Here is a 25,500-nt window from a genome sequence, read left to right on the forward strand (position 1 = left end):
GAAGACGGTTAGCAGAGTGAGACAGGAGCCTCCAGGGAACGAGGAGAGAGCATGAGGGCAGAGCCGGGAGGAGGGGCAGAGAGACTGACAGACAGACAGGTGATGGCTCAGCCTGCTCTCCCCCAGGCCCAGGTCCCTCCTGCTCTCCTGCCACCCGGGAACCCCAAGGGCCAGCCTGGGACCCCTTCTGGCCCTTTAGAGGGTCCTCGAGAGCGGGCGGAGATCAGGGGTTCTCGAGGAAGGACCAGGACCAGCTCTTCCAGCCAGAGGAGTTTGGGGCCCACACCCGGGGCTACAGGAGGAGTACCTTCCAGGAGTCATGTGGTCTGGGACCCACACCCGGGGCTACGGGAGGAGTGCCTCCCAGGAGTCATGTGGTCTGGGGCCGATGGGGTAACAGGGTGGAGGGCTGGACCAGCAAAGGTCCTGAGCTGATCTGATGAAGCCTTGGGTGGAGAGGCTCAGAAAAGGCCGCCAAAGACCCCCTGCCTGGCAGGGTGCCACTGCTCCAGGGCTGGGGCCCCTATCCCACTGGGCAGAGGAGGTGGTAGGTCCACAGTCTGGAGGGGCCCTTGGTGGAACCCCTGAGGTGAGGGGAGGAGGCACCCTGACCCAAGTTGTGAGAGAGCCCCAGGCTGGCACCTGAAATTGGGAGGGGAGAGAAAGATGGAGGTGGGGAGGGGAGGGGAAGATGGAGGTGGGGAGGGGAGAGGAGGATGGAGGTGGGGAGGGGAAAGGAAGATGAAGGTGGGGAAGGGGAGAGGAAGATGGAGGTGGGGAAGGGGAGAGGAAGATGGAGCGGGGAGAGAAAGATGGAGGTGGGGGAGGGGGAGAGGAAGATGGGGGAGGGGGAGAAGGAGGTGGGGGAGGGGGAGAGGAAGATGGGGGAGGGGGGAAGATGGAGGTGGGGGAGGGGAGAGGAAGATGGAGGGGGAGAGTTAGAGAAAGATGGAGGTGGGGGAGGGGAGGGGAAGGTGGGGGAGGGGAGGGGAAGATAGAAGGAGGGGGTAGAAGAAGATGGGGAAGGGGAGAGGAAGATGGGGGAGGGGGAGGGGAGAGGAAGATGGAGGTGGGGAGGGGGAGAGGAAGATGGAGGTGGGGGAGGGGAGAGGATGATGGAGGTGGGGAGGGGGAGAGGAAGATGGAGGTGGGGAGGGGAGAGGAAGATGGAGGTGGGGAGGGGGAGAAGAAGATGGAGGTGGGGAGGGGAGAGGAAGGCGGAGGTGGGGGAGGGGAGAGGAAGAAGGAGGTGGGGGAGGGGAGAGGATGATGGAGGTGGGGAGGGGGAGAGGAAGATGGAGGTGGGAAGGGGAGAGGAAGATGGAGGTGGGAAGGGGAGAGGAAGATGGAGGTGGGGAAGGGGAGAGGAAGATGGAGGTGGGGAGGGGGAGAGGATGATGGAGGTGGGGGAGGGGAGAGGAAGGCGGAGGTGGGGGAGGGGAGAGGAAGATGGAGGTGGGGGAGAGGAAGATGGGGGAGGGGGAGAGGAGGGGGAGGGGAAGTTGGAGGTGGGCGAAGGGAGAGAAGGATGGAGGGGGAGGAGGAGAGGAAGATGGAAGGGAGGGGAGAGAACAGCGCGGCCTCCCCCTGTGGTCCAGAAGTCCATCCAGCAGGGCACCCCCACCCTGAGCCCGCTGAGGCTTCCACATGGTCCCACCCCCTCCCAGGCTGTCGACCTTGGTGTCTGTGGCTGCCGCCTGGGGAACGACCACAGTGGCCGCAGCGTGGGCAGCGATGTCGTCGCAGGTGGTGACCAGCGTCTCCGTCTGCCTCCCTGCAGCTCTGGGTCTGCCGTGACTGGCGTAGCTGGACAGAAACCTGCTTCCTGTGGTCAACCAGGCAACAGCCACTGCCCACTGCTGCTGAGCCGGCAGCATCCTGCCTGAGGGGTGAGGCACTCTGGCTGGGAGGCCCCTGGCAAGGGGTCCTGCAGAGTGTCCACTAGGCTAGCACCTGCAGGAGCAGGTGCGTCATCAGCACGGCTTGAGAGGAAGCTCCGGGACCCTGCCACGCCCAGACCCCCATGGATCTCAGGACCGGTCCACTCCACTGCGGCCAGAGGGCCTGGCGGGGAATCGAGTGGCCGGATCAGCACCAGCACAAAGCTGGACTGTGAGTCCAGGCGGGAGGCTGCCTGGGGCTCGTGCTAGGCCAGGGCCGCAGGGCAGCTGCTCCTGACAGCCTCAGGTGACCAGGTCCCACCTCAGCCTCCCAGGACACACAGAGAGATTTGTTCGGGCAGAATGAGCGCAGACAGGCCTCGGGCAGGGCACAGCCCCAGGCCAAACCCACCTTCCTGCCAGGCCACCAGCCCTGACCTGAGGGAGATCGACATCCTGGCTGTGACACAGTGCAGCAGGGCCCTGGACCTGCACGGCGGTCAGCGCGGCTGGTGGGAACCCCCCTCTGCCCGTGCAGGTGCACCACCCACAGCCTCCCAGCACGGCCTGGCCCTAGGGTCCTCTCCTGCCAGGAGGCACAGGCCTCCCCATTCCCCCACCGCTAGCACCGGGCATGCTGTTCTGGGGCCAGGCACAGGGGCGCTTCAGATGGCCCACCAGAGGAGCCGTTTAGGTGGCCAAGGCTGCTGGCAGCATCAGTGCTCTTGACCACAGCTCCAGTGCCAGGGAGATCAAGCGCAGCCATCCGTTCTGTGGCTCAAGCACAGAGCTTCTCAGCCGGCCAAGAGCACAGCCACAGCCCCTGCCCCCATTTCCTCTTGGGGCTCTCTGCTGGCCAGAGCGGCAGCTGGTGGACAGGAGGAGGTGGGGCCCTGGCCCTCCATGCCCCCAATCCCGGAAACTGCAGAGTACAATGTCTGCCCCACCAGATTCAATCCTGACCACCGGTCCCTTGGGACTCCTGAAGAGAGGCACCACCTTGGAAGACAACCTTGAGCTGCAAGTGACCCGGGAGGGCCAGACCCTCTGCCTCCCCGTCCCAGCGCACTCCGTGTGCAGTGAAAAGCATCCCGGCACAGCTGGTCCAGCCACCCTCCTCAGCTGGTGCTGCCCTCTGACCTCAGCCACGAAGGCCCAGCTCTGACTCCAGGAGGACGTGTGCTGCTGGCCATGGGCACCTCCCCTCACAGAGACCCAGGGACAGACGAGACCCGGGGCTCAGGCTGGTGGCACACTCACTGGAGGAGGGCGGGCTCATTGGCCTGCTGCGTCCTCACCCCTGCCTCAGAGGGCCCCAGCGTCACCTTTCAGGGCTGGTCCCCTTGGGGAATCAGGTGCCAGAGACCAAGCCCTCCCACCAGGTCCAGAGACCACTGCCCCCTGGAGGCAACGCTGGGGCTCAGCAGGTGGTGGGGAGCTGGGTGTCAGACCACAGAGCGGGGATGGGCTGCTGTCCACGTAGGGGGCTGGCTAGAGCCCCTTGACTGGCTCCGAGGCTGCGTCCTGAGGGTGAACACAAGCCCATGGAGCTGACTTGTTTATCAGTATGCGCTGATAAAACCTGCCCTGTGCCTGGCACTGGACTCTGAAATGTGCACCCAAAGCCTCACAGGGCTGCACTCTGGGGTCCCCCATGGACGAATGGAGAGGAGAGAGGCTGGGAAGTGGGCCAGATAAGAGGGCAGGGCTGAGAAGGGGCTGCTCTGAAGGTGGGGAAGGGTGTGCCTCAGAAGAGCGGGAAGCGCCCTGCACGTGGGCCCCGCCATGTGCTGCTGGACGCTGGATGAGGGTCAGGACAGGGAGCTGCTCTGGGGGGTCCAAGGGGAGATTGACCAGGGCCAGGGTGGCACGGGGGGCGTTGGGACAGCAATGGCAGGTGTAGGCCAGCATGGGGACTCTGAACATGATGAGGGGGTGACGACGGGACTCCGAGGGACACTCGAGGGGGGCGTGGCTAAGGAGGAAGCAGGAGGGCTTCCAACAGAGAGGGTGCCAGGGTTCCAGTGTGGAGGGGTGTGAGGGCCAGAAGGAAGCAGGGAGACCCGGCTGCAAGGAGGCGGATGCAGCTGTGACCCTGTAACCAGGAGGGTGCTCTCTGGAGAACAGGGGGGTGGACTGCCCGAGTGGTCACGCTGTGTCCTGTCTCAAGGACACCCCCAGCCCCGCCTTGCACACTGCGCCTCGCACGCTGGGAGGCCGGAGTCACTGTGCTCGGCACTGCTTAGCTTGCTGGGCCTGGCCTGGTGTCCCACATGTGGCAGGGACAGGCTGGCACCTCGAGGGTGAGCAAGGTCGGAGCCTCAGTGTGGAGGCGCCAGGCCAGGCCGTCGGAGCCGCCCACTTCGCCCCTCCTCTGCTCTAGGCTCCGCCCCCTGCCCAGGCCCCGCCCGTGAATAGGCCCCGCCCCTTAGGCTCCACCCAGGAATAGGCCCCGCCCCTTAGGCTCCACCCAGGAATAGACCCCGCCCCTTATGTCCCGCCCCAGAACTTCTTTCCCGAGAGGTTCTCATTCGGTGGGGCTGGGGTTGACTGATCTCACCCTCCCCTCCCCAAAGACATTCAGGCTCCAGAAAAAGGGGGCGGAGGCCCGGGTTTTGCCTCCCAGCACACCTGCCTCTCACCACGCGGCTGTGTCCGGCTGTGATTGAAGTTTCAGTTAATTTATGGAGGGAATGTGAATTCTCACTGTGACCCAGACCACAGGGTGAAAGTAGGCTGCTCGGCAGAGACCCAGCCAGGGCACGCGGGCAGCTCAGGTCGGGGGTCGTCCCACCTGCCCGGCTCCTGGGTGCAGGACTGCCCCTGTCTGGGAGGGGGACTGTTAGAACACCAGAGGGGGTGGCTTCCAAAGGGCAGGTCCCGAGGCTGGAAGTGGACCTCCGGGAACCCGCCTGGTCCAGGTGCCAGCACGGCCGCTTCGTGGCTCACAGACCACTGTCTGCTGCTGGGCCCTCCCTGGTAGAAGGGATGCGGGAGCCCCCCCGCGTCTCTTTCCCAAAGGCACCAATCCCATTCCTGAGGGCTCCACCCTCGTGACCTCATCACCTCCTGAGACCATCACATCCAGCTGGGCTAGGTTAGGATTCCAACTTTGGAAGTTTGGACGCGGACACTGTGAGCACAGCAAGGGATCTGACTGCCGTGATCGCCCAGCGTGTACCCAGGACCTGTCAGCATCACCAATGCTGGCGTCTGTTAGGGGCTTCTAAGCCCCCGCGTGAGGACCACTCTGATAGTGAGCTGCCCCTCCCTGCCTTCTCCTGAGCCGTATCCCCACTCTGGGGGCACAGCCGGGACTCCTGAGAGGGACTCCCTGGCTGGGAATGATGGGGGTCAGGGTGGCCTTCCTCAGGCGCTCCTTTTCAGACACGAAATTCTGAGGACCCACCCCCCACCCCCTGCAAACTGCCGCCTGAGCAGAGGATAGGGAAGGGCCCGTCCTGCCTGCACTCGTCCCCTGAACGACTCAGCAGCGGCTTTCAGTGCTCCTCCCATCTCGTTCCCTGGACTTGCTGCACGGCCCTGTGGGTCCAGACACTGCTGGCCTTGGCCCCTCTATTTGTGACTTAATATCACTGCCAGTGGGTTTCCCAGGCGGTGTTAGTGGCAAAGAACCTGTCTGCCAATGCTGGAGAACCTCTCCAGCACCACAGTTCAAAAGCATCAATTCTTTGGCACTCAGCCTTCCTCATGGTCCAACTCTCACATCCGTACATGACGACTCAAAAAACCACAGCTTTGACTAGACAAACCTTTGTCGGCAAAGTGATGTCTCTATAATACACTGTCTAGGTTTGTCATAGGTTTTCTTCCAAGGAACAAGCGTCTTTTAATTTCATGGCTGCAGTCACCATCTGCAGTGACTTTGCAGCCCAGGAAATAAAGTCTGTTTCCACTGTTTCCCCATCTATTTGCCATGAAGTGATGGGACCAGATGCCATGATCTTAGTTTTCTGAATGTTGAATTTTAAGCCAGCTTTTTCATTCTCCTCTTTCGTTGCCCTAAAAATTATAATTCTATCAGGTCTGCATTTGAGATGTCGTTTGATCACTTAAACGACAGCAATAAAACCGAAAGAGAAAAACATCAAAATGATTTTAGAAGACAGAATCCTTGCTGTGGGTCTGCATTATTTTATTACCCTTGTTTGCAACAAGACACTGTAATTACTCTTCCCACAAATGGAATAATATTGAAGCACTTACCTCCTAAGAGAAACTCAAAGCTCTTAGTGGAGAAAAGCATGTGTCTTGGCCCTGAATCTTCAGAAGCCTGGGGTGGGGGGTGTCACCTCGGAGATGGGTCACTTCTAGGGCTCCTTGACTGGAAGCCCTGTGCCCTGCAGTTCCAACAGCTGTGGGTGACACCCCAACAGAAGTGAACGTTGGACTAGAGGAGACAGGAAGGCAAGAGCTGATGAGACTGGGGTGAAAGTTTGGATGAAAATTGTCAGGTTTGAACATGGGCAGTGTTTGCACATTCTGTGTGTGACTTGGGGCGTGTCCCCTACCTGATCCTGTACAACAGGAGGCCTGGAAACCCACCCTTCGGCCGACATTGATGGAACATTCCAAATGGGGGTCGGTGAGGTGGTCCAGCCCACAGACGTTATTAATACGAAGGTGTATAGATGCCCGATGCACAAAAGGGACCTCCAGGTTCACTATGTCCCGTTGGAGGCTGGAGCGCAGGAAGGATAAATTGAACTATAAAGCGACAGGAATTACCTTGTGTGGAGCCCAGGAGAAACCTTAGGGCAGGGGGTCAGTGAGCGCCCCCCAGCGGTCACCACTGGGGTGCTGGACAGGAACATTTCCGCTGGAGACGTCTGACCCACTAGCCGGCATCAGGTGTGACAGACCCCTCCCGGACCCAGGGACACAGAGTAATCATGGAACATCCCATGTGATGCCACAGACCCGCCAGTGGGGAGGTCAGTGACCGGCAGAGTTCCTGAATGAGATGGGAATTTTATTTACCTGTTTATACAGGTGCGTCCTCCCAGGGATGTCCATGAACAGGACAGGTGCGTGCTCCTAGGGAACGTCCATGAACAGGGAGTCTTTCCCCCGTGCAGTGGCCTTGGGACCCCCCAAGGAGCTGCCAGACACCACTGCCATGCGAGCGGTGCCCATGAGCAGCTCTCAGGCAGCAGGGCCTGCCGGGTTTCCGGCAGTCAGAGGAGAATGGACAGCATCCTCTTGCGTGCTCACCGTCTGGTCAAAGAAGGGGAAAGCGAATCGGCTCACGGCTGAACTACGCGCTGTTGCCTCTGTGTTGGGTTTTTACTGACTCGTGTGTGGTGGCCATAACCTGGCCAGTCAGGCAGATGGGCAATGGGAAACTGGTCCATTAGGGCCCATGCAAATCGCCATGGAAATTTAAGGGTTGCGTTAAACTAGAGCATTTCAACACCCATCAGAAGTACCCCTCCCAGGATCAGAGGTGATTGGAATTGGCAAATGGCTATCCTGGTGCTCTTGCATAAGGTGGCCCCCCAGGCTCTCAGCATGAGTGGGCATGGGTGCTCTGAGGGTAAGGTGACCCTGGGCTCACGGCATGAATGGGCATGGGGACTCTGCAGCCACGCAGAGATGGGCTGAGTCTAGACACGGCCTCCTGCACCCAGACGGCTGGGGGCAGGCTGGGGGCAGGCTCCCCAGGGGAGGACGTCACAAGGCTGACGAGTCAGACTGACACCCCGTAGCCCCATAGACTACAAATGGGTCCAGCCAGGGGCGGACGCTGACTCTGGCCTCGGCTTTGTGGGCCTGGTGGGAGATGCAAGCACTCAGCTACACACACACACACCTTCTTTCTCCGCTTCTTCTCAGAATGCGGAGTGGAGCTGCCTGTGCTCTGCGGCAGGCCCTTGCTGTGTGAGTACGTTAGTCCCAACCCCGACCTTTCCCCTACGGTGAACTGAGGCTTGTTTTCTGTGAGGAGTTTGCTGCTCACGCTGCCCAGCTTGTCCCAGTCTTGGCCATTGAGGAGCCTTGTCGGCTGGGTCGCTGTCTTTCTGACACACTCCCGCCAGTGTGGGTGTGTTTTGGGGGAGGGTGGGGAGGCAGATGCTCCAGGCTCACCCCAAGCCTCTCCAGCCCCAGCTCCAGAAGCAGCTGTTTCTCCTAGAAGTGCTGAAGGAACCAGCTCTGAGGGCTGCAGCCCTGCTGGGGTGGGGCTGCTCCGGGGTCCTCTCTGCAGACACAAACTCCTCTCCAGAGGACCCTTCCATCATGGCAGCCAGGATGGGTGGGGGGTGGGCCGGGGCAAGGGAGGGGGCAGCAGTCCAGAGACAAGAGCCCCTTCTGGAGCCGGCCTGGATGCCGGGCCGTGGCGTCTGCAGCCCATGAAGCCACAGGTGGAACCAGGGAGGCCCCGCCCACCAGAGCGCCCCCCACCAGAGCCATCCAAGAGCCCCTCCCAACACCACCCTGATCATTCCCTGCCCTAAGAATGGACCACTCAGACCAGCACAGGGGGGGGGAAGGAAAGGGGTGCAGAGACGGTCCCAGGGCTGCCCCTGGGGCCTCAGTGGAGGGCGGCCCTCTCACCTGTAGCCAGGTGATGGGCAGATTCTTTACCATCTGAGCCCCCAGGGAAGCCCTACTACAGCAAGGCACCTACAGCAGTGTGTTAGCTGTGTACCTAGGCTGGCTTTGTTGGGCTTATGAACACACTCTTAGAACCTGCTGGCACGTAGGGGACTTACTATCCTTCATTCACAAGAGATTTTGATTAATTGTCCGATTTTCCTGTCTCCCTTTTCTGCAAATTTATTAATTAGCTAATTAAAATGTCTACATTTGGCAACTTCATCTTCCGTTCATCGAGCTGAGAGCAGTGTCAGCCACTCTGGACAAATAGAGGACTGCAATCATTTCTGACGGTTCTCAACTTCGAGAAGGATCTTTCTGCTGATGGAGCCATTGCTGGGACTGTTCAGAATGTGACTAGGCTGTGAGAGCATGGGAATACTTTCTAATTATTTTGAAATTTAAGTTCTAGGACATTTAGAGCTGATGATTCTTTCAGAAGAGAAGACTCTGGAGAAGACTCTTGAGAGTCCCTTGGACTGCAAGGCAATCAAACCAGTCCAACCTAAAGGAAGTCAACCCTGAATGTTCACTGGAAGGACTGATGTTGAAGCTGAAGCTCCAATACCTTGGCCACTTGATGCAAAGAGCAAATTCATTGGAAAAGACCCTGATGCTGGCGAAGATTGAGGGCAGAGGAGAAGGGGACGACAGAGGATGAGATGGCTGGATGGCATCACTGTCACTGATTCAATGGACATTAGTTTGAGCAAACTCGGGGAGATGGTGAAGGATGGGGAAGCCTGGCAGGCTGCAGTCTACTCAGTCGCAAAGAGTTGGACACGGCTTAGCAACTGAACAACAATTCTTTCAGAGCAATTTTCCTGAAAAGATTTAACCTTCATACAAGTCATTTCTGTGAACGTTTGAATTTAAATGCGAGTCTTTGCAGTGTCATGCTCACACCTCCTATCGCTCTTGGAGGCCGTAAAGAAACTGGCTCCTGGTTTGCGTGTCACTTCAGGCAGCTCTGTGTGCACTCTTCTCACTGTATCTTCAGTTTTATTGAAGAGTTAATTTTGAGTCGCTGTCCGTGTAGTAACTGGCTCGTCAAAGCTTCATATGAACATTCTGTTCCTTTCTGCGTAATTTCCTTAAATTTAATTTTTGTTCCCAAGCCTGTGGATTTTGCTCTGCAATGTTGACGTTTTTCAAAACAGAGATTCCAAACTCCTGGAATAATTCTAACAACCCGCTGCTATCATGTATTCCAGCGCCCACGTTTGCGCTTTTCTTGAACTGTCTCCCTGAACAGCTCACAGCCCCAGTGCCTGGGGTCCCTGTCCTGGAAGCCCTTGTGCGGGAGCTGCAGGGCCTTTCTGTGGGGACAGCTGAGCGGCTGCCCCCACCGGTCCTGGTGCTGCCAGTGAGGACCCCTCTCTCCGCCCAGGGTGACCTCTCACCCCTGCGGCTGCTGCAGTGACCGTCCTCCCAGTGCTGACCCCCTGGGGGACGGGGCTCCAGGAACCCCCAGGGAAGGCGCCCCATCTCATCACCGCCCCTGCGTCTCTCTGGAAGCTGCTCTCTCCCAGGGGGGCCTTCAGAGACCCAGGCCTGTTCCCCATCCCAGGTGGCCACTGCAGGGTGGAGAGGAGACCAGAGCCCACAGAGAGCAGCCTCACTGCCCGGGAAGGTGGGGCACAGGTCTTGAAGGGCGGGCAGCCATAGCAAGTGGGGGGAGTCTCCCTTCTCTGCCCACCACACCGGAAGCTGGTGCAGGCAGACACCGCTCCACGCGGCATACCCTCGATGGGTGGGCTTACCCAGGGCCTCTGCTTGGCTTCTCCCTCTTGTCTGTCTCACCCGAGGAGAGGGTGGGGCCCTGGGCTGGGGTCCCTACCAACCTCCCTCTCCGGTTGGGGCTGCAGGAACCCCCAGCTGAGGGGCTGTGTTCTCTGGGGGTGGGAGATTCCAGGTGAGCTCCGGTCTTTGGGGAGAAAATGGCTGGGGGCTCCTCTGAGCCTGGGAGAACCCGGAGTCTGCAGTGACGGCCCTGCTGTGTGTGCCTAGCCATGAGGGCTTTCAGGGCGGCAGGGTGCAGGGGGATGGTGGGGCTGGGTGTCCCGTGTCCCCTGTAGCAGCGGGCTCCAGCCACCACGCTGGCCGTCCCCAGCAGGTCTCGGTGCGGGAGCCGCTGGGCCGTGTCCAGGCCGGCCAGTCACCAGCACTGGGACAGTCCACCTGTGGTCTCCTCAAGGCCGGGTGTGCTCACCCTGGACCGTGGCCTCTCCTCTTAGGTCTCACCTTTGATTTTGGTTGGGAAAGACTGAAGGTGGGAGGAGAAGGGGCCTACAGGGGAAGAGACAGTTCGATGGCATCACCGACTCAAGGAGCGTGAGTTTGAGTGGACTCCGGGAGGAGGCGATGGGCAGGGAGGCCTGGCGTGCTGCAGTCCATGGGGTCGCAGAGAGTCGGACGCGACTGAGTGACTGAACAACAACTGTAGAGGAGAGGCCCCAGAGACCCCCTGCCGCCCCCTGCCTGCCCTTCGCCGGCCCGTCAGGCCCAGGGACATGGCAGGCCTCACGGACGGTTTATTGACATGTGGGGAGAAGGGGCTGGAGGTCTGCCCCCCGCCCTCAGCTCAGGGAGCCCGCGGGTCCAGCCACAGTTGGGCCCTAGCTCCCTGCTCACGGGGTCGGAGCTGGCGTGGCTGGAACTCAGTGGCTGCCCCCCACTACCGAGGCCCCCGTCCTCTGCTCCCCTCTTCAGGCGTCTGGCTGCCTCCAGGCCCCGGGACAGGCCTCCCTCTGGGGACCCGGTACTTGCTCTTCTGACTGTAGAGCAGGTTTCTCTGGAAAAGGCGAGGGAGGCGGCCGTGATACAGCAGGACGGCCAGGAGCATGCCTGCGGGACAGTGAGGGTCACACAGAGGCTGGGGGCTCCCTGGGCCCAAGACCGCCGGATGCCGCGCCCCACACCCTCCACGGACAGGGGCCCACAGACGGGGCCAGGTCCCGCCCTGGCCCGGCTCCTGCCAGCGTGCGCTCCCCTGGGGCCGACCTCCCCCGGAGGTCGGTCGGGACCGGGAACCGTGTGCTCTCGCAGACCACACTCTGGGCCCGTGTTCTGGGCACAAGTGCGCCTTCCTCCCGGGGCAGTCTCCTGACACTGGCGTGTCATCCACGGGGTGGTGAGCGTGGAGGTGGGGCCGAGGGGGCTGGGGGTCGGGGGTGGGGCCTGGCTGACCCCTAACCCCCAGGTTCTGCCCGGAGCTTCCTGAGTGGAGGACCCTGGACCCCCACCTGGCCGCCTCTCATCCCCCTGAGGGCGGGAGACCCCCTTGCCTGAACCAAGCAGGCGCGTGCACACGGGTCCTGGCCCCCCCGCCTCTGCCCCTCGCGGCTCCCAAGGGGGTCCTGATGGCTCCAGTGTCACCATGGCAGCTCGGGGGTCAAAGGCTGGAGCCGTGTCCCCTGGATTCAGGTCATTCCCTGACCTCGCAGCAGGACTTCACCTTCGGCAGGTGTCTTAAGACAAGGTCTCCCTGGAGAAGAATGGACCCCAACCCCGTGTGACTGCTGTCCTTCTCAGGGGACACGTGGAGGACGGAGGATGGGCTGGGACGGGACCAATGTGCCCGTAAGCCCCGGACGCCTTGGGGGGCGGGGAGGAGGCTGAAGCCCCAGAGAGGCCCCGCGCCTGGCTTTCTGTGCCCAGCTTCCCGCGCCCACCTGGGGACGGGTGAGTGGCCCTGCTGTCCCCAGCCTTCACTTCTCTGTGGTTCCCAGGCCGGCTGAGAGCTCTGAAGGACAGCCCCAGCCCCTCCAGCCAGCGCCCACGTGGGTTGGGGCCAAAACACTCTATTCCAAATGCCTGCGTCTCCAGCTTCCCTGCGAGGACCCCCGTGGGGACCCTGGGGGAGGCCCCAGGAGCAGCGCCACCCCGATCCCAGCCAGCGAGCTGGACGCCCTATGGGCCACTCCTGTCCCAGAGGACAGCCCGGACCGGCCTGCCTCCGCCCCCAGGACCCCCGGCCCCTCACCTGTCACAGGGCCCAGCCAGTACACCTGGACATACTCCAGCAAGCTGTGCCCCGAGCAGCGGAAGGTGACTGAGGCGGCCAGCGCGGGGTTCAGGAAGGCAGACGTCAGGGGCCCGGCTGCGGGGAAGTGCAGACGTCCGTTCTGGCCTGCCTGCGCCGCCTGCCCAGCAGACCCACCCACTCACCTGGGGGGCCCGGCTCCACCCCTCTGTGCCAACTGGGACACGGGGAGGCAGCCGCCCAGCCCAGGCCAGAGGTCAGGGGTCAGGCAGCAGCCGGACAGGAGCGTCTCCCGACCTGTCACCCCTGCGTGGACTCGGTCCCCAGCCTTTTTCTGCACACCCCACGCCCGCAGGAGGGCATCTTAGAGAGAGAGCGACCCAGAGAGGTGGGGAAACACAGAAGGAGAGACAGGGACAGCGAGAAGGAGTGAGACTTGGCCGAACAAAGAAACAGCAGCAGAGAGGGGTGCGCGGGGCCAGTGGGGTGGGGTACTCCCCTGGGCAGGGCCAGAGCCGAGCCTGGGCCTTGGGGGGAGTCAGGGAGGCTTCCACAGGGGTTCAGGGACCCACAAGAGCTTGGTCAGGAGGCTTGGCCTGGGTGGGGGAGGGCAGACCCCAGATGGGGCAGGTGGGGAGGGGGGAGGAGGGAGGGGGAGGGGGGAGGAGGGGGGAGGAGGAGGGAGGGGAGGAGGGGAGGAGGGGGGAGGAGGAGGAGGGAGGGGAGGAGGGGAGGAGGGGGGAGGAGGAGGAGGGAGGGGAGGAGGGGAGGAGGGGGGAGGAGGAGGAGGGAGGGGAGGAGGGGAGGAGGGGAGGAGGGGAGGAGGGAGGAGGAGGAGGGAGGAGGAGGGGGAGGGAGGAGGGAGGGGGAGGGAGGAGGAGGGAGGAGGAGGAGGAGGGAGGGGAGGAAGGGAGGAGGGAGGAGGAAAGAGGTTGGGGGCTGCCTTGCAGTGGCAGGTGGGCCCAGCAGGCGGCAGGCAGGGGCTGAGGAGGAAACAGCAGTCCCGGGCCCCCAAGAGGGGTGACGGAGGACGCCGGGGCTTCCAGACCAGAGCCTTGGCCCTGAGGAAGCAGGAGCCCCCCTCCCACCCCCCGTCTGCCTCAGGTGTCGGCCTCCCGGGATGAACAGGAGCAGCTTGGGGTGCGGACAGACCCAGCCGGAAAGGACTGACCCACCAGGGTCGGGTCCCTGCCCAGCGCGCTGAGTCCCACCTGGCTGGCCACCACCCCCAGCAGGTGCCCAGGCAGTGGCCACCCCAGGCCCGGTAGCCCCGGGCCAGCCTGCAGCCCCTCTCATGGGCGGCCACACAGCCCCAGGGACGGGCAGCCAGTCTCACCTGTGCAGGCCGCGGCGGTGAGCAGCAGGGCCACGGCCAGCACCCTGTGGACGGCAAGGCTGCCCTGGAGGCGGAGGAGAACCAGGTGCAGCAGGAAGGTGCAGGAGCCCTCAAGCAGGGCGCCGTGGGGTACGGCCGTGCGCAGCGCCGAGCTGCAGTGCGGGTCCATGAGGCTCTGCAACACGTGCAGGTCGCTGAGCCCCCAGGCCCAGTAGAGTCGTGTCAGGGCACCGGCTGCCTGCACGCCCAGCGCCTGCGCCGCCAGCTCCAGCAGCGTGCAGGGCAGAGAGGCCTCGGCCAGGAGGAACCGCTGCAGGGACACCGTGGGGTTGGCTGAGGCCCCGTCCAGGGTGGCCCCGTGCACCAGGAGCAGCAGGAAGACCAAGGTCAGCAGCAGGTCGGGGCCGAAGCCCCCAGCCCAGGGTCCGAGCTCCACCAGCATCCGCATCTCCAGGCAGCAGGCCCCCAGCTGGGCCGCGCCCGCCGCCTCCCGGGCAAAGTGGGCATAGGCGCCCCCGGGGAGCAGGGCCTTGGCCGCCCTCCTGGACGCCTGGCAGAGGGCAAAGGTGGCGAGGAAGAAGCAGAGGGACACGTTCAGACTGGCCATCGGCCTGGAGGCTCCGGGAGGACGGGCCGGCAGGGCCTGAGCTGACGTGTTGGGCGGGGAGGGAGCCGTGGGAGCCTCACACCTGCGCCGCCCGCAGCACCTCCCCGGCCCGCCCCTCAGTCGGGCGTCCTCCGGGGACACCCAGCCCCCCTCAGCCACTCCGGGTGCTGCTCCCCAAAGCTGCCGGGGCTCCGTGACTCAGCCCGGGCCCCTGGCTCCACCAGGCAGCTCCTGGCAGGCGCCTGTGCCTGTGTCCAGCCGGGGGAGGGTCCCTGGGCACAGCTCCCTCGGGAGGGCGGCCGTGTGCTGGGTCAGGAGCCCCACATGGGGAGCAGGGGGCGCCCTGGCAGGACCGCGCTGGGCACCTTGGAAGCTGAGCCTGCAGAGACAGGCCCACCTCACCTCACACGGTAAGTCACCTACACGCGAGCAGTTCCGTTCCGAGAGCACACTTGTACGGCCACACAACGCTACGTAGTTTTGTGACTGTGATAGGCTTACCATGCTCTATACACAAATATACAGGCTATATGTATATACACTATACAGTCTCGGGAATTCTCCAGGCCAGAATACTGGAGCGGGTAGCCGTTCCCTTCTCCAAGGGATCTTCCCAACCCAGGGATCGAACGCAGGTCTCCTGCATTGCAGGCAGATTCTTTACCAGCTGAGCCACCAGGGAAGCCCAAAAATACTGGAGTGGGCAGCCTATCCCTTCTCCAGCGGATCTTTCCAACCCAGGAATCAAACCGGGGTCTCCTGCACTGCAGACAGATTCTTTACCAACTGAGCTATCAGGGAAGCCCTTTATAATACTCTTTACACAAATAATACATAAAAAACAAACAAACAAAAACATGTTCAACCTTACAGCACACACAGAACCTTGAAAAGTGCAATAGTACATACCAGCGGCTGGCACACAGCAGCTGGCACACAGCAGCTGGCATGGAGTGAACAGCAAGAAGCGTTAATGACTGGGGGAGAGAGGAGGGGAGACGGTGGAGCTGAAGGGTCATCAGCAACAGGAGACGGAGGGCCGCTTGGCTCACGCCTGACGCTGACGGAACGGACGTCTGCAGCTCTGAAAGCTCGCAGCTTGAAGGCTCCTGAGAAGGGGACTTACTGCCCTGGATCTTCTGCCTGGAGGGTGGTCATGTCACCTGCGTTTCTAGGGAAGCTCGAAGTTAGAAGTGAGTTAGTCTCGGGCAAAATGGCTGCTTGGGGGCTTCGGAGCCTTCCTGAAGGCCCCGGCACGTGGTGAACTTGGAGGAGAGGGCCCGATCCAGGCAAGTGGGGTCCCCTGTGAACCCCTCTCCACACCCGACTCGAGTCCAGGTGAGCGCCTGGCCCGAGGACATCGCTGGGCCCTGGCTCCCAAGTCGGAGGGACTGGAAGTCTGGTGCTCCGCCCGTGACTCTGCTGGACACCGGCCGGGCTGCAAGGGCACACGGCCCAGGTCGTGGTCACAGACGCTCCGCAGTGACCTCAGGACCTGAAGAAGCAGGGCCACTGCATCTGTCAGGCTGCCCCTGGCCCGGCGGCCACTCTAGGCCGAGGGGACAGGCTGAGCGAGGCTCAGAGGATGCGGAGGAGAGGCCCGAGCCAGGCAGGGGGCCCTGGGGATGTGCAGCACCCTTGCCCACAGGCCTGAGCTGGAGCAGAGAGCGGGAGCTGGCTGTGGAGGAGGCTCCCAGGGGAGGGGGCTGAGCCAGGGGCTGGGGGCACTGCTGCTGAAGGCCAAAGTCCAGGTCTCCAAGACACAGCCACACCCTGCAGGGGCCAAGGCAGCGGGCGCAGGAGGCGGAGGGGTCACTGGGGAGGGGCCCCCGGGGAGACAGGCGGCTGGCCCCAGCCTGCCCCTGCAGAAGGGGGAGGGGGTCCTGAGCACAGGAGCCACGGCCTCTGCAGGCAGAGGCCTCACGGCCAGCCACCGCTGCCGGGGAAGGGGTCCAGGTGACTCCCCCTCAAGCCCACCTGGAGGCCCCCGGCCCTGCACCCCTGCTGCTCTGTCCCTCACATCCCTGCAGGCCCCCTCCCTCCTTCCCAGGAGCTCGACTCCAAAGATGAAAGTGAAAGTCGCTCAGTCGCGTCTGACTCTGTGCGACCCTGTGGACTATACAGTCCATGGAATTCTCCAGGCCGGAATACTAGAGTGGTAAGCCTTTCCCTTCTCCAGGGGATCTTCTGAACCCAGGTCTCCCGCATTGCGGGTGGAGTCTTTACCAGCTGAGCCACCGGGATGAAAGAACTGCCCTCCAAATCAGGGTGAGTTTCCTCCTGAGGAGCTCGGCCAGGCCCGGAGCTGCAGGGTGCCACGCGTGGGAGGCCGCCTTCGCCTCTGGCCGCGCCCACGCTAACCTGCCTCCTGCCGCAGGGCTGGTCTCTGCACCCGACGCCTGCTCCCGACGGCGCCCCAGCTGGGGACGCATCTCCCCGAGCAGGTCACTGCACTTCTAACGTGGGGGGCTCGAGACCAGCTGAGGCTTCCGTTCTGCCCCCACAAGCACTCCTGCTACGCAGAGGGGCCCTGCCATCTGACGCCCCCATCCCCGCCCCTTCACAGGTCTGATGTCTTTTCCCCACCAGGCACTCGTCCCCGCAGAGCCCAGGCCTGGGCGGGGGCGGGGGCAGAGACCTGCAGCTTAGGGACAGGAGCTGAATATTTCAGCTGTCCTGGCAGACGACCTTGGGTTCAGAACTCTCCCGGGAAGTGGGAAGGCGTCTGGTGCCCCCGCCTCCCCACCCCCACGCCCCGGGAAAGGGGTGAGGCTAACCCAGCAGGAAGGTCCTCAGGGCCTGACCTCACCCAGGAGGCGGACACGCCCCCAGACTCCAGCCTGCTGGTGGGGTGTCTGTCTTTCCCTTCTGCCAGGCGCCCCCCCTCCAAGGAGCAGGGAGCCTTTGGGACTGAAGCCGGTGATAAAAGAAACGCTCACGGACTGAGGAGCTGGGAAGTCATTCTACTTTTACGTGAGTTAACTTGTCTTAAAATTGATTTTTATTGGAGTGTAGTTGCTTCACAATGCTAACTTCTACTTCACAGCACAGTGAATCAGCTATACACACACATATATCCCCCCGAGTCAACTTGAACTTGAGGCCAACTGGAATAGCCTGTTTGTGGCCCAGCAAACATACATTATACATGCTTTAATTATTAAAGGAAAGGGCGCAGTGGGAATGTCTGTGGCTTCCCTGGCGGCTCAGCGGTAAAGAATTCACCTGCCGACACAGGAGACGCGGGTTTGATCCCTGTGTCCTGGAGATCCCACGTGCCTCGGGGCAACTAAGCCCGTGCCCCACGCCTACTGAGCCTGTGCTCTCAGGCCCGGAGCCACCACTGCCAAGCCGGTGTGCTCTACAGCCCGTGGGCCCCGGCAAGAGAAGGCGCCGCACTCGGAAGCCCGAGCACGGCAACTAGAGAGCAGCCTGGGCAGCAACGAACGCTCAGCACAACCAAAAGTAAATGAATAAATAAAAACAGAGGGTGAGATGGCTGGAGGGTATCACCGACTCGATGGACACGAGTTTGAGCAAGCTCCGGGAGTTGGTGACAGACAGGGAGGCCTGGCGTGCTGCAGTCCATGAGTTTGCCAAGAGTCAGACACGACTGAGCAACTGAACTGAAAAAACAAAGAACGTCCAAATTAAAGACAAAGGTTAAATGCTTCCCTTCCTGGCCCTTCTTTAACAATAAGACTCCCTCCCAGGTGCCGAGGACACGCTGACTCGCTATGGAGTATGTGCTGGGCTGTTTGGAAACTTGAAGGGACACAGGGCTTCCCAGGAGGCACTAGCAGTAAAGAACCTACCTGCCAACGCACGAGAAGCAGAGATGAGAGTTGGATCTCTGGGTCGGGAAGATGCCCTGGGGGAGGGCACGGCAGCCCGCTGCAGCATCCTTGCCTGGAGAATCCCATGGACAGAGGAGCCGGGTGGGTATGAAGGGACACATCCCTGACTTGTTCGACGTTCTCTGTCCCGACGAGTTATAGAACCGCTCTGGAGCACTTCCTCCGAGTGATCTGGAAGCTCTTTCCTGGACAATAGTCTTCCGTTTGGGTTCAGTAAAACTCTCTTCTCTTCCTGTTACAGATTATCGGTTGTCTTCGTGGACCCCACGCTTCCTCAGGCTCACGCAGAGCGTGAGTGCCTGCGGGGACCTCCCGTGCACCCTGGAGCCCTGGGCCTCCGCCTTGCCCGTTGGCCACCCATGGCTCCCCCGTGGGGCCTGGTCTCCAGGAGGCCACGGTCTGCCCAGGTCGGAAGACACAGAGCGCGTGACCACCAGAAATCCTGCCTGGAGTTGGACGGTGATCCACACTGAGTCAGCAGCCTGAACTGGCTGTATTTCTAGATACTTCATACTTTTAGATAAAACGTAAATGGTGTGCAGCACACCTGTCTTGAGAGTGAACTCTCACCCATGAGACGCATGCACAGATGCAGGGCACCCATGCCTTCACCCCGGCGGGAGCGGAGCGTGCTCTCAGGAAGTCCCGTCCCTTCCAGTGGGCCCCGCCCCTGATCAGAGGCATCCTGCTTCCTGCTTTGGCTCATCGGAGGCTTGGGGACCGTCCCATGTAACCCACGTCCTGCGTCTGCCCTGCGTCTCCACGTGGGGGCCGGCAGGGAGGTGGGCTGGTTTTGTTTCCAGTGTCAGAGTTTTGTTCCCACTTAATTCTGAAGTGGAATTCCATTTCATGGCTGAACCACAATTTCTTAATCCATCTTTCTGATAATGAACAAACATTTAGGTTTTCTTCCATTTTTTCCCCTACAATACAAATAAAGCTGCTCTCAGTAAGTTCATGTAAGTCCTTGTAGACAAATGTTTTTGGTTTTGGGGGGGTGGTAAGTAGCTAGAGAATCTTCTAAATCACAGGGCAGGACAATACTTAATTCTGTGAGGTTCTCTTGCTACTTCCCACAAGGTGGTCGTAGCATTTACGTTCCCAGGAGCATTCTAATGGCAGAAAGTGAAGAACTTAAGAACCTCTTTATAAGGGTGAAAGAGGAGAGTGAAAAAGCTGGCTTAAAGCTCATCATTCAGAAAGCTAAGATCATGACATCCAGTCCCATCACTTCATGGCAAATAGATGGACAAAAGGTGGATACAGGGGCAGATTTTTTTAGGCTCCGAAATCACTGTGGATGGTGACTGCAGCCACGAAATTAAAAGACGCTTGCTCCTTGGAAGGAAAGCTATGACAAAACTAGACAGCATATTAAAAAGCAGAGACATCATCTTGCCAACAAAGGGCCACACAGTCAAAGCTATGGTTTTTCCTGTGGTCATGTATGGATGTGAGAGTCGGAGCATCAGGAACGCTGAGCGCCGAAGGATTGACGCTTTTGAACTGTGGTGTTGGAGAAGACTCTCGAGAGTCCCTTGGACTGCAAGGAGATCCAACCAGTCCATCCTAAAGGAGATCAGCCCTGGGTGTTCGTTGGAAGGACTGATGTTGAAGCTGAAACTCCAATACTTTGGCCACCTGATGCGAAGAGCTGACTCATTGGGAAATACCCTGATGCTGGGAAAGATTGAAGGTGGGAGGAGAAGGGGCTGACAGAGGATGAGGTGGTTGGATGGCATCACCGACTCAGTGGACATGGGTTTGGGTGGACTCCGGGAGTTGGTGATGGACAGGGAGGCCTGGCGTGCTGTGGTTCATGGGGTCAGACACGACTGAGTGACTCAACAACAGTAGGAGCAAGATAGGAGACGCTTGGTGTCCACAAACGCGATGCTGTGAGGATTCCCGCAGTCTCTCCTCCTGGTGTCTGCTTTCTCTGTGGTGGGAAGCTGCATTCCCCTGATGACAGGTGATATGAGCCACATTGTCAGGAGCCTACTTATTGGTCATTCAAATGCTTTTTGTTTTTTACTGAGTTGTGAATCTTTTTCATTATTGAGTTATAATAATTCTTCACATGTTCTGAACACAAGTCCTTTGTCCTGTAATTGTTTTCCAAGTATCTCCTCCCAGGTCCTGTTATGCTGTGCTTAGTCGCTCAGTCATGTCCGACTCTTTGCGACCCCATGGACTGTGTCCCCCCAGGCTCCTCTGTCCATGGAATTCTCCAGTCAAGAATACTGGAGTGGGTTGATCTGCCCTTCTCCAGGAGATCTTCCTGACCCAGGGATCGAACCCGGAACTCCTGCATTGCAGCAGGATAGAGTCTCCTCTTGGATTGGGGAAGGATTGGGGGTGGTAGAGTCTGCCCCCAGTGAAGGAGACCCAGATTCAATCCCTGGGTTGGGAAGATCTCCTGGAGAAGGGAATGGCTACTCGCTCCAGTATTCTTGCCTGGAGAATCCCATGGACAGAGGAGCCTGGTGGGATATAGTCCATGGGGTCTCAAAGAGTCGGACACGACTGAGCAACTAACACTTCCCTTCTTTACCATCTGAGCCACCGGGGAAGCCCAGGTCCTAGCCATTTCTTGACATTGATAAGTACTTGTAGAAGTTTTAGCTCTGTGTTTTGCATTTAGGTCCAAGATCCATTTTGACGTAGCGTCTGAACGTCTGTGAGAAGTGTAAGATCTGTGACCAGATTCTTTAAAATGCTTTTTGCTCGTGGGCGTCCCTTTGCTCCAGCCCCATTTGCTGAGAGGATTGTCCTGGTGCCCTTGAACGGCCCGTGTCCTTTGTCAAGATGAGCTGACTCTGTGTGTGTCCATTTCTGGGCTCTCCTGTACCCTTACTACTTGTCTGCTCGTTCACCGGCATCACACTACCTTGACTTGTTGCGCACTTGGCAAGCGGGGTCTTCGGTCTCAGCTGCAGCGTGCAAACCCTTGGTCGTGGCATGTGGGGTCTCGTTCCCCGACCACGGATAGAACCTGGGACCCCAGCATCGGGAGGGTGTCTTAGCTGCCGGGCCACCAGGGCAGTCCCTATCCTGAGTTTTAAAAGCTAATGGGCAGTCTTGAAGCTGGGTGGTGTGAGTCCTACAAATTTGCTCTTCTTCAGTACTGTGTTGGCTCTTCTGGGCCTTTGGCCTTGACATATACATTGTGGGTTCAGGTTGTCCCTATCTGGCCGGCGCCCCAGCAGCGTTACTGGGGAGGCTGAGTCTGTGTGTATTCTAAGTAACTCCAATGGTGTCCAACTGTTTGTAAACCTGTGGACTGTAGCCTGCCAGGCTCTCCTGTCTATGAGAGGCAGGTATACTACGGTGGGTTGCCATGCCCTCCTCCAGGGGATTTTCCCAACCCTGGGATTGAACCCGAATCTCCTGCATTGGCAAGCGGGTTCGTCACCGAGAGCACCACCTGGCAAGCCCTCCTGAGTCTGTAGCACCAACCAGCAAAGCTCACGTCTTTGCAGAAGCGAGTCTTGCAGTCAGTGAACACAGAATGTCTATTTACTTATAACATTGATTCATCAGAATTCTGTTGTTTTCTACATCAGATCCTGAGCATATTTTAATTTTTACCTATCTTTAAAAAAAAAAAAAAACCTTATTTCTCTCCTATAGTACTATAAATGGTGATTTTAAAATTTCAAATTCCAGCTGTTTGTTGCTGGTACACAGGCAGGCCATTGACTTTTAGTTTTGATTCTATATTGCCCCACTTGGGGGCAACAATAAGTAGTTGCTTTAAATATCTGTGTATCCATTTCTCTAAGGCACACTTTGTCATTTCTCTGGGGTCGATGCCCAGCAGTGGGACTGGTGAGTCGTATGAAAGTGTGCTCTTAACTTTCTAAGGAAGTCCCAAACCCTTGTCCGGAGTGACCGCAGCTTTTCCAGTTTCACAAATAGTGAAGCATTCCAGTTGCTTCTTCTCACCAACACTTGATATTCTCAGGTTTTGCTTCTTGTTTTTGATTTCAGCCCTTTAAGTATGTGAGTAGTGGCACGTAGCATTTTTAAGTTGGGTTTTTTTTTTTACCTATCAGAGACTTTGGAGGATTCTTAATGTATTCTGAGACAAGTCTTGGGCCAGAGGGTTGATTGGCGAATATCCTCTCCGCATCTGCAGCTCGTCTTTTCATTTTCCTTCACAGAGCAAAAGCTTCTTCACTGTCATAAAGTTCAACCTTGCATTTCGTTCTTTGGGAATAGAGCTTTTGCTGTCATGTCCAACAACATCATGCCTGCTTTGTATCTTGAAGTTTCCTTGTAATATTATTTTCTTCTGGAAATTTTATAGATTTAGATTTTCCGTAACATTTTGAGTTACTTTTTGTACAAGGTGTTGAGTTTATGTTCATTTTAAAAGACATGTCGGAGTCCATCTGTTCCAACATCATTTGTTGAAACGTCTATCCTTTCTTCGTTGATTGCTTTTGCATCTTGTAAACAGCATCAGCTGGTCACACTTGTGTGTGTGTGTGTGTGTGAGCGTGTGCATCCACTTCTGGGTTCTCGCATGTGCTGCACTGATCTGTGTGTCTGTTCCTTCACCGATATCACACCGTCCTGGACTCTGGAAAAATGGCACAGCTGATCTCTGCGGGTCAGGAATAGAGATGCAGACGCAGAGAACACATGTGCGGACATGGGGCAGGCGGGAAGTGGAGTGTGCGACGAACCGAGAGATCAGGACTGACGCACACACCACCAGGCGTAAAACAGACAGCTGGCGGGGAGCTCAGCTCGGTGCTCAGCGAGGCCCTAGAAGGACAGGACGGTGCGGTGCAGCCCAGGGAGCTCAGCTCGGTGCTCAGCGAGGCCCTAGAAGGACAGGACGGTGCGGTGCAGCCCAGGGAGCTCAGCTCGGTGCTCAGCGAGGCCCTAGAAGGACAGGACAGTGTGGTGCAGCCCAGGGAGCTCAGCTCGGTGCTCAGCGAGGCCCTAGAAGGACAGGACGGTGCGGTGCAGCCCAGGGAGCTCAGCTTGGTGGTCAGCGAGGCCCTAGAAGGACAGGATGGTGGGCATGGGCTGCGGGCAGGCCCAACAGGGAGGGTGTGTGTGTGCATGTGGCTGATTCACTCTGCTGTACAGCAGAAACACAGCATCGTAAAGCAACCAAACTCCAATTTAAAGAAAGACCACACTGTCCTAACCCCTGTAGTTTCCTGGGTCAAAATGGATATTGCGACTTTTCTAACTTTATTTTTCTGTGCCAAATTTGCTTTAGCTATTCCAGCACCTTTACTTTTCACGTAACTTTTAGAATCAGGTGGTTGATATCTACAGGAATTTTGATTGAGACCATGTTGAATTTAAAAGTCAATTTGGGGAGAGATGACATCTTAATAAATATTGAACCTTCTAATTATGAATATAACTCTTCATTTCACTTAGGTCTTTATCTCATCGGTGTTTTATTATAGGTTTGGCATATTGATTTTGCATGTATTTTGTTAGATTTATACACATATAGTTATTTTTGCTACTGCTATAAATGCTTGCTTAGTCGCTCAGTTGTGTCTGACTCTCTGCGCCCCCATGGACTGTAGCCCGCCAGGCTCCCTGTCCATGGGATTCTGCAGGCAAGAACACTGGAGAGTGTAACCGTTTCCTTCTTCAGGGTATCTTCCCGACCCAGGAATCTGCATTGCAGGCGGATTCTTTACCATCTGAGCCACCAGGGAAGCCGCCAATACAAACGGTACAATTTTTTAAAGTTTCAAGAGTTTATTGCTAGTATATAAAAATAAAATTTGTGTTTGTAATTCTGTAGCTTGTAATAATATATAATGGAAAAGAATCTGAAAAAGAATATACGTATATGTGTGTATCATATACATATATGCATATGTAACAGCGTCACATTGGTGACCACCTGAAACGTAGTGAACTGCACTTTAATGAAACATAAGTGAAATGAGTGTTTGTATACTGATGTTGCACTCTGCAGCCCTGGTTAGCTCAGGCGTTAATTACAGCAGATTTGTGGTATATTCCTTTAGGACTTCTGCCTTGCGTGCCGTTCTTCTCTCCTGATCTGTGCACCTGCTCTCTCCTCATTCGCCTTACTGCCCTGCTTAGGAGCTCCATTACCTTGTTGAATCGGGTGATGAGAGAGGGCGTCCTTGTCTTGTGCCCAGTCTAAAGCGTTAGGTCTTCATTTTTTGCTGTTAAGTACGATGCTAGCTTGGGCTTCCCAGGTGGCGCTAGCGGTAAAGAACCCTCTCGCCAGTGCAGGAGACACGAGACTTAGGTGTGATCCCTGGGTCGGGAGGATGCCCTGGAGGAGGGCATGGCAACCCACTCGAGTATTCTTGCCTGGAGAATCCCATGGACACAGGAGCCTGGCGGGCTACAGTCCATGGGGTCACAGAGAGTAGGACACGACTGAAGTGACTGAGCACTCACACACACGATGTCAGCTATACATTTAGTGCAGACACGCTTTTCCACGTTAAGAAGTTATCTTCTATTTCAAGTTTTGATGAGCAACGAGTATTGGATTTTCATCAAATGCTTTTTCTGCGTCTATAGAGATGATAATGTGATTTCTCCTTTGTTAGCTTAAGTGAATTAGAATGATTAGCTCTTGAGCTGAGCTTGCATTCCCAGCATAAACCCAACTAGGCCATGGGGTCCTAGCCTTTCTATGTACCCCAACATTCAACTTGGTGAAATGTAGTGTGTGTCGTGTGCTGCGTCGCTTCAGTCGTGTCTGACTCTCTGTGACCCCACGGGCTGTAGCCTGCCGGGCTCCTCTGTCCATGGGATCCTCCAGGCAAGAATACTCGGGCGAGTTGCCGTGCCCTCAGTGAAATGTTACTGAGGGTATTTGTTTCTATGTTGAAGGAGGACACTGGTCTATGGTTTCACGGAATGTCTTTGTCCAGTTTTAGTATAAGGTAACACTGACCACGTGAAAGGACTTGAAGTTGCCTGGGCGTGAGGCTGGTGCAGGGCTGGCGTGCCCGAGGGCACCTGGAGCTGCTGAGACAGCTGCAGCCAGTGCTGAGGGAAGCGGGCAGATGCTCCCGTGACAAACACCACCTCGCACCTCCTACTCCTCAGGGCTCTCTCCCCTCTCCGCCTGGCCGCTGGGAGGCGCGTGCTGTCTCCAGACACTGCTGGACAGCTGGCCCTGCAGCTATAAGGCCCCAGCAAACAGACCGACGCACGAGTAAAGCCAAGCGGGGACCCTCGGG

The 25,500-nt window shown here is 58.4% G+C and overlaps 1 protein-coding gene and 2 long non-coding RNA genes across 4 annotated transcripts; 1 reads left to right on the forward strand and 2 right to left on the reverse strand.

Moving 5' to 3' along the window:
* Positions 1-11,112: 11,112 nt before the first annotated feature.
* On the reverse strand, positions 11,113-14,426 carry LOC109556939 (putative aquaporin-12B). Of its 2 annotated transcripts, XM_070781515.1 has the most exons (4): positions 14,304-14,426; positions 13,820-14,267; positions 12,484-12,600; positions 11,113-11,345 (listed from the first exon to the last, which is right to left on the reverse strand). In XM_070781515.1, exons 1-4 carry the CDS (start codon positions 14,424-14,426, stop codon positions 11,176-11,178), a joined length of 858 nt encoding a protein of 285 aa, XP_070637616.1. In that variant the 3' UTR covers positions 11,113-11,175. The 2 variants fall into 2 exon arrangements, with proteins under 2 accessions (XP_070637616.1, XP_070637613.1); XM_070781512.1 differs by having other exon boundaries at positions 13,820-14,426.
* Positions 14,427-17,212: 2,786 nt separating this feature from the next.
* On the forward strand, positions 17,213-18,659 carry LOC139182319 (uncharacterized). Its single transcript, XR_011565983.1, has 3 exons — positions 17,213-17,399; positions 18,140-18,364; positions 18,525-18,659. It is a non-coding gene; the product is annotated as an uncharacterized lncRNA (long non-coding RNA).
* Positions 17,410-18,341, reverse strand: LOC139182320 (uncharacterized). The gene is made up of 2 exons (XR_011565984.1): positions 18,242-18,341; positions 17,410-18,052 (listed from the first exon to the last, which is right to left on the reverse strand). It is a non-coding gene; the product is annotated as an uncharacterized lncRNA (long non-coding RNA).
* Positions 18,660-25,500: the final 6,841 nt, after the last annotated feature.

Source organism: Bos indicus, chromosome 3 (assembly GCF_029378745.1).
Source record: "Bos indicus isolate NIAB-ARS_2022 breed Sahiwal x Tharparkar chromosome 3, NIAB-ARS_B.indTharparkar_mat_pri_1.0, whole genome shotgun sequence".
NCBI lineage: Eukaryota > Metazoa > Chordata > Mammalia > Artiodactyla > Bovidae > Bos > Bos indicus.